Source organism: Pipistrellus hanaki (assembly GCF_964339955.1).
Source record: "Pipistrellus hanaki genome assembly, chromosome: 7".
NCBI lineage: Eukaryota > Metazoa > Chordata > Mammalia > Chiroptera > Vespertilionidae > Pipistrellus > Pipistrellus hanaki.
In genome coordinates this window covers 65,688,208-65,701,503 of record NC_140509.1, presented here as the reverse complement: position 1 = coordinate 65,701,503, position 13,296 = coordinate 65,688,208, and the positions used below count along the sequence as shown (strand labels likewise).

The 13,296-nt window shown below is 40.3% G+C and overlaps 1 protein-coding gene across 5 annotated transcripts in view; it reads right to left on the bottom strand.

The window, feature by feature from the left end:
• Positions 1-13,296, bottom strand: part of NHSL1 (NHS like 1) — a 192,229-nt gene that overhangs the window by 22,749 nt on the left and 156,184 nt on the right. For all 5 annotated transcript variants that reach the window (XM_084890650.1, XM_084890652.1, XM_084890651.1 and 2 more), the window contains one exon: positions 6,733-6,857. In XM_084890650.1, coding sequence (XP_084746776.1) covers positions 6,733-6,857 — 125 coding nt within the window. The remainder of the gene's footprint in view (positions 1-6,732; positions 6,858-13,296) is intronic.

Sequence of the window (13,296 nt, the reverse complement as noted above, 5' to 3'; positions counted from 1 at the left end):
GGAGCCAGCCATCTTGGATTGTGAGAGGGATGTCTGACTGCCCATTTATAACCAATCCCACTGGGCAGTTTAACATCCCTGGAGGGGTCCCAGATTGGAGAGGGTGCAGGCTAGGCTGAGGGACACCCCCTCCCCCGCCCCTGTGCATGAATTTCGTGCACTGGGCCTCGAGTATAGAAATAAAAATATAGATTGTAACTAGACATTCAGTATTTTTTACTTTAAATTCTTAATACATAAAACATGTAAAATGATAATCTAGTTTCTTTTTCACCTAAGGAAACTATAAAATGTCTGTAATTAAATAACAAACATACTCATTTGGAGTATGTGTTACTGGCGTCTTAATCATGATACATATCCATTCATGTTGGATCTGACACTGGTTACAGCTCCTACAGATCCTGAAAAAACAAAGGAATGTTTGAGTCAGCTAAGCCAGGCTGACATAAATCAATTATTTCTGCCCCCTTTGCAGCTGTGATACTCTTGTTAAGTTTGATTTATAATACAGATTCTCTTCTCTTACAGTGTAGATACACATACGCATAAAGTAAAACTAATTTTGAGAATTTCAAGTCAATTTGTGTAAAGGTCACATGTCTGAGGTTGAATCTTAATCTAGTAAATTAAAAGGTCACTCCAGTTTTCTGATATATTTACACAGAAATAATTTTCCAGGCAACCTGGAAATATCACACAAATTCAGAAGGCCGTAAGAAGCACATACTAACTGAAAGGCTTAAGAGAAAGGAGAGGAAAACCTCAAAGGGCCAGAGAATAAATAGCACGGCGACATCCTGCGGAGAGGATTCCCGTTTCGTGTGAGGCCCGCCCGCTGAGGGACCCGGAGGAGCTCGGTTCTGTGGTTTGCATGCGTCTCAATGGTGCTCATCAGGCCTAGTAACCTACTTCTCTTTCAGCTGTCAGAACCGATAGCGATCACCATGAAACAGTACTTCCGTTAGCTTCGTGACCATGGGACGATCACCAGGGACAGCTCCGACGTGACAGCTGGCAAAGATCATCTATTTTGTAAAGTGCTCCCTTCGTTTGCAAGAAAATTTCCCAGACACGCAGGGCACAGGTAATGCTATTTGCAAAGTGACTGTTATGCAGTGCTACAATCTACTGAAGAAAATTTGAAAACCAGGATGGTATGACTTCCAAAATGACCTGACTCCCATCCCTCCTAGAACTTATAAATACAGCAGGAACACAGGAAAAACCTCCTGCATCTCAACGCAGAACACCTTACAAGTATTCCATTAAGACCGGCGTTGGAGCGCTCCAGATTATCACCTTCGCCTCTTCACTGGCCTGCATGCTTCTGTCCTTGTTGACTACCCTCCCGTATTCCTCCCCTTCCAACATGGTGCTCCCCCTCTCATAGCCTCCAAGATCCCTACGATGGCCTACAAAACCCTACGTATGTGATCTATGAACTGGCCCCCTGCCAACAATGACCTCATCTCCAACTAGTCTGTCCTTTGCTTATCCTACCCCGTCACATCACACTCCACGAAATTCCTGGTACTCATCACACACATTACTGCCTCAGGGCCTTTGTGCTTGTTCTCACCACCTGAAATGTTCTTCCCTCAGACATCCACGCAAGTATCACCTTCTTATTCTTCAGGTGCTTGGTTTAGTCAAGAGTCCCCTTCCTGTTGAGGTCTCAGCTGTTCACCCTACCTAAAATTTTAACTCCATCTCAAGATTTTATATCCCCTTTTCAGCTTTCTAAGCTTCTCTTTAGTTCATATATATCACCAGTATGCACATATTTTAGTTACTTGACTCCCCCAAGAGAATGTAAGTTCCGGAACCTTTAAATTGGAACTGCACAGAGAGCTACATCAAAATTTTGAAATAGCTCTTTGTACAGTTTGACTACATCGGAACTACGGACTGAAGGGTCCTGGGCTCGATTCTGGTCAAGGTACATGCTGGGGTTATGCGCTTGATCTCCAGTAGGAGGCAAACAGGAGGCAGCTGATCAAAGATTCTTTCTCATCATTGATGTTTTTATCTCTCTCTCTCTCCTTCTCCCTTCCTCTCTGAAATCAATAAAAATCTTTTTTTTTTTTTAAATAAAAATTAAAAAGGGACCAACATGTAGTAACTGAGTTTTAGATGGCTTTCCTTGGGTTACAGGCTTTAAAGGAATTGGTACCTCATTCAATTTTCACAGCATTAGCCCCACTTTGTCAATAAGAAAGTGGCCTAGCCAAAACTGGTTTGGCTCAGTGGATAGAGCGTCGGCTTGCGGACTGAAAGGTCCCAGGTTCGATTCCGGTCAAGGGCACGTACCTTAGTTGCAGGCACATCCCCAGTGGGGGGTGTGCAAGAGGCTGCTGATCAATGTTTCTCTCTCATCGATGTTTCTAGCTCTCTATCCCTCTCCCTTCCTCTCTGTGAAAAATCAATAAAATATATTAAAAAAAAAAAAAAAGAAGAAGAAGAAGAAGAAGAAAGGGGCCTAAAATTACTTTTGGAAAGTTCAAAAGTGGGTGAATTACTTTTTTAAACACTGAATTTGAAGTTGCCTTGCTTTCAGAATTTAAACGCAGTTTTTAAAGCTGTTAACTGGTCAATAATGTTCATCAATAAAATAATGTTCATCGATAATCTGGTCCTGGAAGGAATGTAGAGTCAACAATAAAACTTAGAAACCACAATTCCTCATGTCACATTACTTAATTCAAACAGGGAGACCACCTCTCACCAGTGGTGGTTGTGTAGATTCTGGGTGCTCGCACACCTGCATTTCAGAGCCCACACAAAGTCCTGTGTGGAAACCAGGCAGCCTCCCACCAGACGGACAGTGGGGCCTGAAGTACAGTCTCTTTGGCAAATGGCCAAGTTACCGAAAAGTAGGCTTAACTGTGAAACACAGATTATCCCAGGCTTATTAAAAAATAAATTAAAAAAATCTGCTCTGCTTTTAAAAATTGGAAAATATAATTATAAATAGCTAAATTTAGTATTCACTTAGTAACTATTACATAAGAATAGACACTGAACTGATGAAACACAGAGTCCTGTTTAAGAGAACACCAACATACATTCTAGTCCTTTTAGTCTTTGGTGATTTTACTCTCAAAACTGTATCTCTTTTGGGTTGATTTTTGGTTTTGAAGATTCTAGATAGTTTTATAAAGTGTCAAAACTATTTCAGTCTTTCTTGGCTATATGCTGCTTCTACTCAGACCCACGAGATCCTGACTGACTTTGTTCTCTCCTATTCCTTCCCCAGCCTGGACACAACAACAACAACAACAACAACACAGAAGTCAGGGGCAGTGGACATGGATCCACACAAAAGCACAGTTCATGTTCTTCCCGGCAACTCCGTGATTTGGCTGGGAGGTGGTTTTCATACCCACATTGTTAAGTAACTAATTGTTCCTTCTCTCTTATTCAGCATATTAGTCCCTTTATCACAAAACCTAGGCCTGTCAAGGACTCTAGAAACTTTCTTACCATGTACTGAATTAAAATAGTTTGGATTTAAACTATCCCATATTAAGTGATCTTTTCCTCAAAATAATGAAAATAGATAGAGTATACATTTTAACTGACATAGTAACTTCTTATCTTAATAATCTTTTGATTAGAGTAAATCATAGATCCAAAGTCTACAGTACAACATAATGAATATTTAAGAACTTGCTATCCAACCCATGCTCACAATATTACCAGTAATTGCATCCACCTCCATGCTCCTCCCTGCTTCCCCAGAAGTAACCACTCTCCTGAATTGTGTGTTAATCATTCCCATCATTCCCTTCCGTTTTTTTTTTTGTTTTTTTTTTTTTTTTTTTAACAAGAGTGTATGAATATGCCTAAATTACATGTTTATATTTATTGTATTTGGACTTTTATAAAAATGGTATCGTGCTCTTTGCACTGTTACTTATTTACTTGCTATTATGTTTCTAAGACACATGCATATTGTGTGTGAGCTTGCAATTCACTGGTTTTACTTGGATACATACTGCATTCCAATATCACATTTAGTTATCCATTTTTTTGTCATCTCCCCATTGCTTCCACCACCACCACCACCCCCACTCATGCCCTCACCCCACTGGTGTCTGTGTCTGGTCAGGCTTATATGCATGCATACAAATCTTTTGGTTGATCTATTCTTTTATTGACTGCCTTTGAGCGTGAAGGCGGTGCTATTAATAATTACAGAGGACAGCAGCTGTAAACCAGGGTTGTCCTGAGCAAACCAGAACATGTGGTTTATACTCTTTACAGTTGAGGAAACTGAAGCTCACAAGCAATTTAGCCAAGGCCGCCGCCGCGGACAGGTGGGAAAGCTGGCCCAGACCAGCGCTCTCAAGCATCATGTTAGGTAAGCCTCCGACATCTGCAGTTAGAGAGCAAGGCCGCTATCCTCTGTATTCTTCAAAGTCCTCCTTTGATTCAAATATCTCTGATCAAGGAAGACTAAAACAGAACTTGAGATGCCAGTTCAATGAATAACAGGAAATAGGAAAGAAAACTTCAGTTTCTATCAATACTATTAAAGCCAGCTGTTTATTGCCATAATCCCAGCTTCACTTATCTGTTTGGGGGTGGATTTTACACAAGAGATTGAGTAACTCATGACTGACATGCTTTCTGCTGAGACAATGGGGCCTCTATGAACGTGTCTGGGACTCAGTGAACATATCATCAAATATAACCTCCGACATGGCAGTTGGAGAAATGCCCTATCGACTCACAGGATGTATTTTAGCATCTATAGCTGAACTTCCTCCAAATACCTGAATAACCTCTTTGGTAGTACCGGGCACACAATGAAAGCTGAAAGAACAAAACAGAAATGTGAAGACCAAAACAACACTAAAGTAATGATTTACTTTCTGATTCTGTGGGTGAATTTGTGGATTCCTACATCTCTCTGCAGACAGCATTTTTCATGCAGCATGTTTAATATTTAGATGATGTACAGACATACATAGTTGGAAATACTTCAAACAATTTTTTTCTCGCCACACTATGTCACCACTTTGAAAGATATATATGGTTATCATTTGCCAAATATCTTTCTTCATACCATAAACTTGACGTTTACTTGGCAAATGCTTTGCATTTATTATTCTAAAATAATTATCTAGAATAAATAATCTGAACAGATGTCTTCTAGGTTCTCTGTTCTAATTTATATGTTCTTAACCTTGACCTTATTAGCAACTCTCCTTTTAGGATAGGGCTTCTGTCTTAAACATATAACAAATGCTTAGTATTTGTTGAATGCAAGTAATGCTTTTTTTCTATCATTTGAATATATGTTCACTGAGTCCCAGTCCCAACTGCTTTTGATGTCAGAGCACCTGTTGCCTAAATCTTTAACTCATGTGTCCCTTCTAAGACAGTCTACTGGTCTCTTCACCTTTTATCTCCATCCCCACTGCCTACCTAAAATGCTAAGTGTCCAGTCAATCAGTCAGCCATTCAACCAATCAAAGTGTAATATGCTAATGATATGCTAAAGCCACTCAACAGTTCATTATGACATGTACTGACAACTAGGGGGAAGATGCTCCTACTGGTAGGTTAGCTTGCTGCTTGGGTCCGGCTGATTGGGACTGAGTGAGACGGGCCAGGCATACTCTGGAGCCCTCCCACAGTCCCTCCCGGTCTGGCCAATTTCCTGTGTCCCACCCCGGCCCTGATCGTGCACCGGTGGGATCAGATGGCCTGGCCTGTGCCCTCTCACAATCTGGGACCCCTCAGGAGATATCGGAGAGAGGGTTTCAGCCTGCCCTGCACCTGCAGGCCTAGGGACCCCACTGGTGCATGAATTCATGCACGGGGCCTCTAGTTCTGTAATAAAAATCTGGGTCCAATCTTCATTAGAAAACCAAAAATTTAATATATTAATTTTCTATTTTTGAACAACTGTTAACAACTTTTTTGCTCTGATGTTACTTATTTGAGAGAGGATAATAACTTCTGAATACTGTTCTCCAAACAGTAAGACTTTGATGTATTGACCTAAATTCCACTGAAATTTCTTAGGTTAATTTAAAATGGTTTCTAAGGCAAACCCTGTTCATCAAACCTTATTAGGTAATTAGTGTCAGTCAACATTCCTTAATAAAATGAAAAATAAAACCATGTAAGTTAAAATCTCCATACATTTTTATTCTTCCATGTGCATTTAGTACTGAGAAATATATTTGTCTTAAGTAGTTTGCACATATCACAAAAGATGGTGTGGGAAAAAGGAATGCAGATATCAAACAGCATCACGAAAGCAAATTGCCCCGCGCTGTAATATTAAGTAAAAGCACTGCCCACTTGTGAAACAATGGCTTTTTGCTGCTATCCTTAGAGTTCTTCTTTGTAATCTCACTAGGTTCTTGGTCACATGAACAAAGCAAAACAACAGAAATAAGATACTTTATTTCTTTAACCAAAAGAAATGCATTTATTCAAAATGCACAAATATATTGATTATGCTTCTTTAATAACTTGTTTGGATCAGGAACTCCCCCCTACCCCGCCCCCAGACTAATTTTAGCCTTCGAGAAAACTTACAAAGATAGTACTGAGAATTCCTTGTGTATTCTTACCCAGAGTCCCTTATTGTTGATGTGCTGCAAAACCATGGCACACTTAAACAACAACACACTTTGCTCTAATTTCACCAGTTTCCCCCCTTATATCCTTTTCTGTTCTGGGATCCCATGTTGAATTTGGGAGCCTCACCTTCTGATCCGTTTCATCATCCTCATCTTGATACTCATCGCTGGGTGGACCGGAGCTGGCGAAGGTGGGTCCCTGGGAGTAGTACTGAGAACTCCGGTAGCCATCTCGTCGCAGCTTATCACATTCTGCAGGGGGCACAGGGTGGGAGGGAGAAAGGGCATTAAGAACCAAGGTTTCTTTACTCCGCTTTATTTACCGTTTCTGGTAACACTTTAATGGGCATAATAAGACTTCAAAATACAATAATAACAACATTAAGAATGAAATGATAAAAATGACTAAGAATTAGTACTGCAACTACTACTACACATTCCAGGCCATGTTCCTATATTTTGTAGGGACCACCTTCAGATCTCACAGCAATCCTCCGGATCAATTTCTGATACACAACAACTGCTTATGTAATTCCACGTCGAAACCCACGAGCAAGCTGGGCTTGTTTCCTAGACTCGTCAGCTGGAAGTGGCATGAGAAATCATTGGTGATAATGCTCTCGTTTATAGTTCTCGTTTTAACTTTGGTGCCAACCAGCCTATAGTCATTGTGCCGAATTTAATATGAAGCTGGTGGCAGTCTGAGATGCCTGCCTGTCCACAGAGGAATGCCTGGCACCACCGAGTGCCCTTTTTAAAACCCCAGGAGCTGCTAGGTGGGCGTGGCTCAGAGGTTGAGTGTCACCTATGGGACAGGAGGCTCAATCCCTACAACCCCGGCCTGTGCCCTGACCAGGAATCAAACTGACCTCCTGTAGGGGGCGTGTAGGAGCCAGCTGATCAATGATTCTCATCATTAATGTTTCTATCTCACTCTTCTCCTTTCCTCTCTGAAATCAACAAAAATATATTTTAAAATAATAATAATAAAGCCCCAGGAGCTTTCCCATTACTCAGATGCCACCTTAGAGGAGCATTTGCCTTGCAACAGCATTTGCCACGGGGTTCCTTTAAATATCCAGCTTGCTAAAGGAGTGCCAAACGTGTGTGCCGTTGGAAAAGTTTCCTCTTTGCACAGCTTGACAAAGCCATGTACGTAAAAGCACAGAACCAAAGTAGGCCATCTTCAGAATTCTTTTCTAACGCTGGGATCTATGATTCTTCTTCAAAGAGGAGACAGTAGTTGCATTCGTACATGGATAAAAATTCTCCAACCAGGGAATAAAAAAAAACTCTCTTTAGCTACCACACAGTGGGAGTGGAAAGTTTCCAATCCCGGGCTACAAATCAGAGTTTTAAAAAGCCCACTGAAAGAGCCACGAGGATCTTTTGGAATGCCAGCTAGCCCTGGCCGGGTGGCTCAGTTAGTTGGAGCATTGTCCCATACACCAAAAGGTTGTGGGTTCGATTCCCGGTCAGGGCACCTATAATTAATTGATCTCTCTCTCTTTCTCTCTCCCTCTTCCTTTCTCTCTCTAAAATCAATAAACACATCCCTGGACGAGAATTTAAAAACAAAACACAAATAGAATGCCAAGCTAACTTAAAAGTGCATGTGTAATCAAAAGATTGCTAAATATTATTACTTAAGTCACTTATGGGAAAAATAATTTGTGGGCTGAGCTGGCAATCACTATTACTATTGTGTAAAATGGAAATTAAAAAAAAAATTCTGAAACTTCCAGAACACACCTTATTTTTTCATGAGTATTTAACTCATACTAACCTAATTCTTTTCCGTGAGAGATATTTTCACATTTTCTACAATATTTGACAATTTTTCTATAAAAATAAATAGTACAATCAGAATCTATACTAGAGATACTGTTACATAGAACACAATTAGTAGTTTTCAAATGTTATTCTATGCAGTTTAGGGATTCTGTAAATTTTTTCTTCAACTACCTTAAAGCTAGATTTAAAAAAAAGCATAACACTCAAGCTCAATAGTTTTACATTTCATTAGTGTGTGCTACTAAATTAACTTTTCTGTGTTCCTACGAAACTGGAGTCTCCTAAGGATTAAGAGTGCACCTTGTAAAACACACTCATAAAAACTATTACCACTTGCAGCTACTTACCATGTAATTCAAAGACTTGCCAAACGAAACAAAATAAAGTGAAGGCCAAGGCCCCTTTAAATGAAGTCTTTCTGTGCAAAAGAGTAGTTTCCCCCTCACCAACTGACCTTATAATAAGTACGTTTGAAATGATACAATGGTATTGTTTTAAGAATCTGCATTGCGTATTGGATACCATGTCAGGTAATGTTTGAAGAAGGTTTCTCTCCAAGGAAGCAAGGATTCGGGAACTAGATCATCTCTAATGCTGCTATTGGTGACGATATTCTCAAGAAGACTATTAAAATGACAAAAATGACCTGACAGATGTTATATTTAAAAAGACCAAAATATTGGAAAATTATTATTCCTATGCTGAAAGCATAAAAGTCTCGCAGTTATTAGTACTTCTAATAATAAACGGTGTGACACCGTTTGACCCTAGTTTAAGAGACAATGCCTCCTTTTATCTCAATGAAGTTTATGTCCCAGAAATGTTTAAATAGTCATATAACAAACAGTATAGGATATCAAATGAAAGTTGATGTTGGGTCTAAGACTAAGCTAGGCAGTATGAATTTATGGCAGATCACCAATATTCGTCTTACAGATTTTCTGAAATCTAGTAAACTCATCGGTATCCACTGTCATTTATCTTATCCCAACTCTAGTGGGAAAATGTAGGAAAATTTCTCTTGTCAGGTTGCAACAGCTCTCAGTTTCTAAAACCATGGCTTTGTTCATTAAAAACAGAGTTTGTTATCTGTAGAGTGAGATATAAGTGCAAGCCATCATGAATAAAGAAAGACTTTTCAAACACTCAACGGAGTAACTGCAAGGCAAAGCAGAATTTAATGCCGGGTTATGCCTGAGGCTCCAGCGAGAAACAAGATACTAAATGTAATAGAAGATCTGTCTTTAACGTGTGCTCCTCCTGCAACAGAAATTAAGAGTAAAACCCCGTTATTGTTCTCTGGGGCTGCCTGGATAAAGGTGTCACTGTTCGCTGTGTCCTCTGGTTTCCCAGCCACCACTTTCCTCCTCCTTCCTCACCTGTCAAACTATTTTCTTTAGTGCAAGAACAATGAACAAACACTTCTTAGGAGACCAACGTTTTCAATATGGAAGGACAAAAATAATGTCACAGAACGAGATAGTTATCTAACCATTCCGGGAATTTAAGACTTCTCTGGCTTCCAAATGTTCATGCCGTAACGCAGCTCTTCAGGCTTTTCGTTTTAAAAGTTTAGACATGGTAAGAGAGTCTCCTGCAAGATGCTTTAAAGAGTTATTTTCCCAAATAATTTTCTCTACTGGAAACTCCTGGTGAACTTCCACTTTGTGTATTATGTCCTTTAATTTGTTGAATCAGCCACAATATACTAGAATATGCAGTGGATACAGAGTTCCAACATTTCAGGGGCTTAATGCAACCAGAGGATACTTTGCTGCACACACTCCCCTTATCTCCCCATCCAGGCTGAGCGGGCAGGGGCCAGGGGCCAGGCAGAGGGAGGCTCCCCTCCCCCCCTCCCCACTTGTACTGGGACAATCCGCATTTCACACCTGCTCTAGGAACCTCTGCCAAGGACCCAGGGGTTATTTCCGCTAATGTTTCTTTACACAAAACAAGCCCCATGGCCATACCTTCACAGGGGACAAGTAAGAGCAATCCTACCTCATAAGCAAGGGAGAAAATGAGAATATCCAAAAACAACTCTAATAACTCTTCCAAAAAGAGGAATAACAGGGAATCTAAGCTCTTCCTGATTCCCGATACCATTCTCCCAACACGTACTTGATGTTTTATTTCCCTCCCCTGAACGAGGCTGAGAGGCTTTGGATGTGAAATATGTAACAGTAACCCTCTGTGTTTCAGGAGGCTGACCGAGGGGGGACACTGCATGGAGGAGCCCCTTGAATGTCTGGAATCCAGACAGACCTGGCACCACTTATACCTCGAGACCTCAGGGACATTTTCGCCTCCTGGAAACTCAGGCTCCACCTCTGTAAGCCGGGACATCACTCCTCCTGCCTGGGAAGCCGCCGTGAGAATCATTCAGCAGCAGACCCACCGCGCTGCTCTCCGCGGGGAGACTAGGTGAGGGTAAGCCGGAACCTGGCACAGACCGCTCGCTCTATGTGGCAGATGCTCAAACACAGCCATTGCTGGCAGAATATACCACGAAACCATAACTACCTCAAACTCTCTCACTTTTAAGAGCCAGTAAGCAAGTCCAAGATTTGCTTGGCTGCACAATTCTTTAAATTTCTACCATTTCACAAAGCTGTTGTTTCCATCTTTATCAAAATATCATGAGGCTGTGTTTTTTCCTAAGGATGTACCATGCTTACATCATACGGGATTCTCGTACTGTCAAGAGCCTGGATATTTAGTTGTAACTGCTCTCAATCCAAAATAGAGCTAAAATATGTTAACTGATTTATCTGCAGAACGTATAGTCATTAATTGTTTTTACATAACCTGAAGCCTCCTACTTACAGACATTTTATATAGGAAGGGTATCAGCCAGGTGGGTGGTGAATGTATTGAATATAGCATAACTACTAGAGCAAGGGCAGTATTCAGGCTCCTTGATCTGAAAGTATGTGTTAGGAGTTGAACTGTGTCCCCCAAAGAGAGATGTTGAAGTCCTAATCCCCGATATCTGTACATGTGACCTTGTTTGGAAATAGGGTCTTCCCAGCCACTGTTTCTTTCCATGATGCTCTAAGCTTCCTGCCACAGGAAACAGATATATTTGTCTTATGAATTATAAGCCCAGGTGTCAAATTTCTGGTAGATCCAGATTTCCAAACTCCTATCCCAGTACTTTATCCATCAGATTATCAAGAACAGTTAAAAAACAAGTTCTATTGTATGTCTTTATCCAGGACCAGAGGAGTAAGAGCACATAAATCTACAATCATATATGTTAAGAAGAAAGGCAATTTTAGTTCAACAGCTGTATTGGCTATTACACAGCTAACGGATCAAGTTTAAGCTTTCAAGTAAGCACGTAGGAAAACTTATTTCACTTAAATACTATGCTTTACAAATATTAAATAACTTACTTTCTAATAAAAAATCAAACTAAACTGCATTTTAAAACAGAAGAGATTTACCTTCTAGTTCATGAACTTACTAGGTGTGGCAACACTGGAAGAAAAAAAGAAACCATACTGATACTGTAGTTAAGATTCTGCTTTGCTAGTCAAGCATATTGAATTTTCTAAAATTATATAAGTATTTCTCCTAAATTATTTAAAGCAGTTGAGCACCAATATACTTAAATTGTCTTTAAGAATCAATAAATTATAACATAATTACAAATGGTTAAACATTCATTCTGTAATTTGTAGCATATCAAGTGAGTTGTAAAGCTATGTGAAAGCTTAAAGCACTATATATTCCATATAGATCTTTTCAATGGATATTTTCCTAGATAATTTGAAAGCAATTTTAATGATAGATTCTAAACAAATATGCCCTTTTGTTTTAGTATTACATTAATGATTCATTATTTTCTCCCCTTTAGGGTAACAGTTTATATGTAGTTATATAGGAATGCATACAATGACATAAGAGTATTCCTATATATGGAGTATTAAGTCCAAATTTATCTTCCAATAAGTGCATATCTGAGACCATAAAACCACTTCTTCATCAATTCTTACATCAATGATACTTAGCATCCCAAGCAGCATCCTATATAATTAAAGCCTAATATGCTAAGTGTCTGGTCGGCTGTTCGACCAATCAAAATGTAATATGTTACTGATATGCTAAGGCCACTCAACTGCTCGCTATGATGTGCAATGACCACCAGGGGGCAGACAATCGACCAGTTGCTATGACATGCACTAACAACCAGAGGGTAGATGCTCCAACCAGTAGGTTAGCTTGCTGCTGGGGTCAGGCCAATGGGGGCAAGACCCACCCTGGAGCCCTCCCATGGTCCCTGTCTGGCCAACTTCCCACATCCCTTTCTAGCCCCGGTCATGCACCAATGGGATCCCTTGACCTGGCCTGTGTCCTCTTGCAATCCAGGCTGAGAGACCCCCCCCCCCCCCCACACACACCCCAAGTGCACAAATTTCGTGCAGTGGGCCTCTAGTAAAAACATAAAAGGAAAAGGAGAAAATGTATGGCTTTAATGGTTAAGCACAAGTCCCTCTAAAAGTTCTGAAAATAAATATCTCCTCTCTTAATGTTGTATAGAAGACACAATATTCCAGCTGCTAGGGTATAACTTGCTTAACTGTGGGTAAGAAAGAGAGGGCCAATCAGGGCCAAGTATCACCCAAGTTCCCCAAAGATAATGAGTCTCAATTTGCTCAAGAAACCTGCTAACAACACCCAGGCAATGAATGACAACAGTCAAGAGTTCAAACTCTGAAAGTCAATAGTTGTGTGTTTGAATCCTAGCTTGCACTGAGCTAGAGGGGCTTACGGGATATAATCCCGCTTTCAAGATACTTACAAATTAGCTGATGGATAAAGAAGTTCACGTAGCAATTTATGGAGCAGTGGTTCTCCAAATTATACCAGCTGTACCATCAGTGTTTAT